This window comes from Oncorhynchus mykiss, chromosome 13 (assembly GCF_057628025.1).
Source record: "Oncorhynchus mykiss isolate SJ-2025 chromosome 13, ASM5762802v1, whole genome shotgun sequence".
NCBI classification, from domain to species: Eukaryota; Metazoa; Chordata; class Actinopteri; order Salmoniformes; family Salmonidae; genus Oncorhynchus; species Oncorhynchus mykiss.
This window is the reverse complement of record NC_143034.1, coordinates 72,416,035-72,422,795: the sequence shown is the minus strand read 5'-3', so window position 1 is coordinate 72,422,795 and position 6,761 is coordinate 72,416,035. Positions and strand designations below refer to the sequence as shown.

The window sequence follows — 6,761 nt, the reverse complement described above, 5'->3', positions numbered from 1 at the left end:
CTAACTGACCTAAAACAGGGAATCTTTACTAGGATTTTGATGTCAGGAATTGTGAAAAACTGAGTTTAAATGTATTTGGCTAAGGTGTATGTAAACTTCTGACTTCAACTCTATATCCTGGCATCATGTGGTTGAGCAACGATGAAAAAAAATGTTTTAGTCTATTTTATATTTACGTTTGCCAATTTGTTTGATAAAGCCTGGAATAAAATAAAAAGTCAACCTATAATTGAATTATATACAGTGCCTTGCGAAAGTATTCGGCCCCCTTGAACTTTGCGACCTTTTGCCACATTTCAGGCTTCAAACATAAAGATATAATATGTATTTTTTTGTGAAAAATCAACAACAAGTGGGACACAATCATGAAGTGGAACGACATTTATTGGATATTTCAAACTTTTTTAACAAATCAAAAACTGAAAAATTGGGCGTATACAGCTTTCACATTTGAGTTCTTTATTGGGGCCCGAATGTGTTTAAATGCTTTTTTCAGTTTCATTCACCTGCATTTATACATCTGTATTTATTTATTTTTGTTTTTGCTTCTTAAAGGTTATTGTTATTGCCTAGACAACCTCATGTTGATTCTTTGTATGTGGTAAACACTGCACAGTACACCAGAGGACTCTTTGTGAGAATCATTGTCATTTTCTTTAAAAGTGTCAATTGAACCTGTAATGGATGAATCACCAACTGACGATTTGACACTGAAATAAAACATTAATTCAGTCATTCAGGTTTCTCACTGTTCATGTGTCTGATTTTGTAATGTAGGTAGTTGTAAGTTTTGTGTGTTCTTGGTCAGTCTAGGTCATGGAAAGAGCAGGTGTTCTTAATGTTTTGTACACTCAGTGCATGTTTGGCATGGGGATTAGGATACATTTCCCAATAGGTTGTGGAATCAGTGTCAACATGTGTTTTTGTACATTGTCCTTGCAGCCTAGTGGTTAGAGTGTTGGGTCAGTAACCGTAAGGTTTTTAGATCAAATCCCTGAACTGACAAGGTACAAATCTGCAGTTCTGCCCCTAAACAAAGCAGTTAACCCACTGTTCCTAGGCTGTCATTGTAAATAAGAATTTGTTCTTAACTGACTTGCATAGTTATATAAATATACAATATTTGGCAGATTCCCAATAATATGTAGAATCAGTGTCAACATGTTTTTTGTACTTTGTCCTTGTGGCTTGGTGCGCTACATGTATAAAAGTGTTCCTCTTTCTCAAGCTGAACAGAACCTACAGACCACCACCTGTGATTCCTTCTCTGACAGGAAAAGATTACCATGGAGAAGTTGGCCATCCTTCTGCTTCTGAGTGCTTCCATTGCACTGGGCGATGCAAACCTGACCCAGCTGCTTGGTTTAGAACCCTTACTGAAGACTAAGGTGGAACAGACTACTCCTGAGGCTCAGGTGGAAGCAGTGCAGGAGGGGATAAAGGAAGGTTCGTGTCCCTCAGACTGGTACACATATGGATCACACTGTTTCAAGTTTGTCAGCATTCAGCAATCATTCGTAGATTCGGAGCAAAACTGTTTGGCACTTGGTGGAAACCTAGCATCCGTGCATAGCCTTTTAGAGTACCAGTTTATGCAAGCACTGACAAAGGATGCCAATGGCCACCTACATAGCACCTGGCTTGGAGGTTTTGATGCAATCAAGGAGGGCACATGGATGTGGTCAGATGGGTCCAGATTTGATTACACTAACTGGGACACCGATGAGCCCAATAATGCTGGAGAAGGAGAGGACTGTCTGCATATGAACGCTGCAAGTGCGAAGCTCTGGTTTGACGTGCCCTGTGAGTGGAAGTTTGCATCTCTCTGTTCCAGAAGAATGTAGGCTAGGAAACGCCACAGCTACTTCACCTCCACCTCCAGGGGTCAACAGTCTACACTTCAATAATCAAACCAAGATCTGCCACTCACTGCAGCTCACCAACATGACAAGTAAAACCTGTATTCACAAAAAAAGCCAGCCACCTATCTAATAATTAGCTAACGAGCCATATCCAACAGTTACAAATAATGACAGAGGAATTTACAAGAAACAGCAAACAGAAAACATGTAGCTATCGAAGAAACAGTCTTTGAAGCTCAATGCAGACTTTTATACTAAGTCATTATCTGCTGTTAGCTAGCTACTGTTTAGGTAGGCTAACATTTCAGGTTAACTAACATTAGCTAAGCTTGTGATGAAACTGTGTGATGTTGCTAATTCTGCTTTTGAAAATAAAGATACATTACATACTCTGAATTGTTTTTGTTTTTGCTAATGACAATGACAAGTTGTCATGCCGCATTAATAAAGACAATGGTATATGTGCGATTTGTACCAACTGTACAATGAGTCTCACAAAGACACTAATTAACATTAAGAAATAACACTTAAAGCACACACAATCTATTTTTAAACTATAATAAATATAATCTCTCAATAACATGAACCTGCATCACTAAAAATTATTGATACATGATAAAACCTTAACATACTGTTAATATTAATTGTTAACTCTTTACTAACATACCATTAGTTAATGAATGGTTTAGATGCGGGACATTAAGGTTATATAACTATTAACTAAAATGAATTATCAGCTTTACAAACAATGTATCAATGCATTTTTTATGGCTTAGTAAAAATGCATTCAATTAATAAATGCTTAGTAGATAAATTCACTAATTATTTTTTCAGGTTAACTAATGCATTGACTAATGTTAATGTATCCTTATTGTAAAGTGTTACCTTTCCTTGTCTTTCATATCTGAGGCTAAATCCATGAGGCTGAGAAATGTGATAGGGAATGTGTCGAGAGAGAGAGAGAGAGAGAGAGAGAGAGAGAGAGAGAGAGAGAGAGAGAGAGAGAGAGAGAGAGGGCGAGAGAGAGAGAGAGAGAGAGAGAGAGAGAGGGCGAGAGAGAGAGAGGGCGAGAGAGAGAGAGGGCGAGAGAGAGAGAGGGCGAGAGAGAGAGAGGGAGAGAGAGGGAGAGGGAGAGAGAGGGCGAGAGAGAGAGAGGGAGAGGGCGAGAGAGAGAGAGAGGGAGAGGGCGAGAGAGAGAGAGAGAGAGAGAGAGAGAGAGAGAGGGCGAGAGAGCGAGAGAGAGAGAGGGCGAGAGAGAGAGGGAGAGAGAGGGAGAGGGCGAGAGAGAGAGAGAGAGAGAGAGAGAGAGAGAGAGAGAGAGGGAGAGGGCGAGAGAGAGAGAGAGAGAGAAAGGGAGAGGGCGAGAGAGAGAGAGAGGGAGAGGGCGAGAGAGAGAGAGAGAGAGAGAGAGAGAGAGAGAGAGAGAGAGAGAGAGAGAGAGAGAGAGAGAGGGAGAGAGAGAGGGAGAGAGAGAGAGAGATAAAGTGCTATTCTATTTCTCCCTGAATGAAGGACTGAAAAAAAGACAGAAAAGGAAGAGAAGGCGCAGGAACAGAGTGTCCCTCAGACAACAATGTGACAGTCAGTAGGAGGAGGGACATATGAGGAGGAAGCTGCTTCTGTTGCGCTGTTGTCGGAGGATATTAGTTTGTGACAGTAGGGTATATTGAAATTATACTTCACTTGATTAGCAAGTACAATGCTTAAGGCGATATTAGCGTATAGGCTCACTGTCAACAAGTTGAAGAAAGTGCAGTGTCAGTGACACAAATTACGATCAAATGAAAACATCTGTGTTCTCCATTCCATTATAAGTACATTTTGAAGAGAAATACACAACACAGAGCATGAGAGGACTAAAAACTAGAGTACTAATGGTCAATAGCAAATTGTAAATAGGAGGTGGATTTCAGTTAAACACCTGTTTGAATCTGTGGAAAGTCACTCCTGAACTCGACGTGTGCTACGTGTGCCACGTTTTCATTGGTCTGTACATTGAGTCAGGAGCAGATTACTGGTTATTTGGCCATTGGCCCAGTCGTTCTGCAAGGACATCTGATTGGTCAACCCCAGGATAGGGTGGGGGTTTTAAATGGCATCCTGTTCCTCTGTTCAGTGGTGTCGTGTCTTTGGCTATGTCGGATTAAATTATATGACATGCTATTCTATAAAATAATTTCTCCGTAATTAATATTACCTGATTGAGCTAATCATGTAAATGTAATTAACTAGAGAGTCGGGTACCGCAAAATAATATTTATAGAGCTGTTATCTTCCGAATAAATTCTTAAAGACCTAGTAAATATTTAACATCAATAGCAGTCAATATTAATCGTTATCTTAATTCAGTCTCATCTGAAAGTTGTAAATTATTGGTTATCTTCAAGAGCCCTGGCTAACAAGTTGAACCAGCAATACAAAATTGGGTTTAATTATGTATTTACTAAATACCTAACTAATCAAACAGAATTACACATACACATAATTAAATCATAACTTGATTACAAATTACGTCATAAAGGAAAACGTCCCTAGCGGGTGGAACAGATATGACAGGTTGTTACACAAAAGAAAAGGGGCTGGGTTTGAGTGAAAGAGCGGGAAGACTGAGGAACGAAGGGCGAAGCTGTGCTATCGTAAATACAGTATCTTATGCATTCTAAATTACCGCCCATTTGGAAAAGGAAAATGCAATAAATATTTACTCTGAGCTGTGCTTCAGTAGGTTGGTGGTAGACGGAAGGCTGTGTTGTCCAACCGAGTCCTTTGTCCTTTGAAGAATGTCTCTGGTTGTCAATTGGATACGTTATAGTAACGTCGTTGTGTGATAGACGGGATACCCTGTCTGTTCCTTCCTAACCCTCGTTTGCATCTGCTGTTGCTAACTCAACAGCTAGGAGGTATCACTTCTGTAGTGAATAAGAGTTCAAAGTTCATACCATTCGCAAGCAAAGCTCACGTTGATGTTGGCTTCGTTCTGTAGTTATTATCTGAACCATTCTGACATCGGACCGTCGTCCTCACGTCCTCGGAACAGGAGGTTATATTGTCGTCAAGACTTTATATAGGAAGGGAGAGGAGGGCGTGTTTGAAAAGTTTTATAGCCCATGTCCCTTCACATGTCCCTTCACTTCACCTTATGAAAACCCAAATCTCACATTTTAGAAGCTAAAATCACATTTCATCCCATCACGAATAATTTAATATTCTAACATTTAAATTGAACAACAATTCCATGTGAATCCGATAACTCCGATGTGTAGACTTTCCACTGTAGAGTTTATGTCATCTTATCATTGATGAGAATGTCTCAGATGACAACCGAACTGACATCATATTCATTAAGTACCACTGCATATGTTCAATTGGTCGGATTACCAGACTATAGTTCATTTCCCCCCACGTTCTGATGTTCCCAGAATCTCTATGTTAACCAAAGGGTTTGCAAATGTAACATCAGTAGGGTAGAGAGAGGAAAAAGGGGGGAAGAGGTATTTATGACTGTCATAAACGTATCCCCAGGCCAACATCATGACAGTGGGGAAAAGCTGAGGACAGGGGAGACTGAACATCTGACTCCCAGCGTAGCATCTTGAATTGTCCTCTCTGAATAAACCTATTTTTCTCCCCCTGATTTGCTTTGGAGTTCGTGTTATTGAAGAATAACATCAATTGCCAACACTGTCATGAGTGTAACAAAATGTTAAAAACAAATGATTTAAATGACTCTTTATACACATTTCGTCAGAACTCAAAACTATAAAGCGGTCGGATATGAGCTTACCTCATGCTTCAGATCGATAGTGAAGTCAATTTTGACAGGGTCCTCTCTCACTTTGTTTGTGAGCCTGGAATATCAAATCACTGTCTATTAGAATGTGTAGTTAGAACTGAATAAAAGTGTTATTACTTTACTTAGACCACTTGGAATTTTGATGACAGAATGAAATAGACAGTTTAACCTCAACGGGATCGGTGTTACCGGGACGGTTGAGCTAATGTGCGCTAATATGAAAGCTAACATTCTTGTTCATCTAACAGCACTGTCCAATTTACAGTAGCTATTACAGTGAAAAACTATCCTGCTATTGTTTGAGGAGAGTGCACAACAACAAAAACTTTCATCACAGCAACTGGTTTGATACATTCACCTCTGAAGGTAAATAATGTACTTACATTCAGTAATCTTGCTCTGATTCGTCATTCTGAGGGTCCCAGAGATAAAATGTAGCATAGTTTTGTTTGATAAAGTCCCTTTTTATATTTAAATGTAGGTTCTACAGTTTGAACCCCTGTTGTCTCTGGCTCCACACCCACACCGAAGGCTGTCACATCAGCCTTCGCTTTCGCCCCTCCTCCTGTTCAGCTCAGGCATTCGGTGTTGCCGGCCTTCTAGCTGCTGCCGAACCTATTGCTGGAAACGCCCTTCACTCATCAACCCCAAACTTATCTCGTCATCATTACACACACCTGGTTCCAATTCCCAATCTATCACTGTATACATACTCCCTCTGCAATTTGTCTTTGTCTGTCATTGTAAATGTTACTTGTTTTCCTGAGAAGAACCTCTCCTACTATTCCCTGAGTACTTTATATTTTGCACTTTGGGTTTGCCCTGTGCCTTATATTTTGAAATATTTTGGGCACAACAGCGTTTGGGTTTCATCCTGCTTTGATCTATGGTGCTTAAAAAAAATCTGTAGTTCTAAACATGTGACTGCACTGCCTACTCCTCTCTACACCAGCGACAGAATGGCCGACCCAACAAAACAGGAAGCAGCAGGACATCCCGACCTCCCCGCTGTAGGAGCGAAGCTCCGCCACCATGACTCGTGCCTGGAGCGCCTCAGGACTGCCATGGACGAGGTGCTCCGGGCCAAATGCCCACTGCAGGCTACA

The 6,761-nt window shown here is 40.6% G+C and overlaps 1 protein-coding gene across 1 annotated transcript; it reads left to right on the top strand.

Moving 5' to 3' along the window:
* Window positions 1-1,262: 1,262 nt before the first annotated feature.
* mbl-1 (C-type mannose-binding lectin) lies at window positions 1,263-2,239 on the top strand (the record flags this gene model as incomplete). The annotated part of the gene is given in 1 exon segment (NM_001124605.1): window positions 1,263-2,239. A coding segment is annotated over 1 exon segment (558 nt). The 5' UTR covers window positions 1,263-1,286.
* Window positions 2,240-6,761: the final 4,522 nt, after the last annotated feature.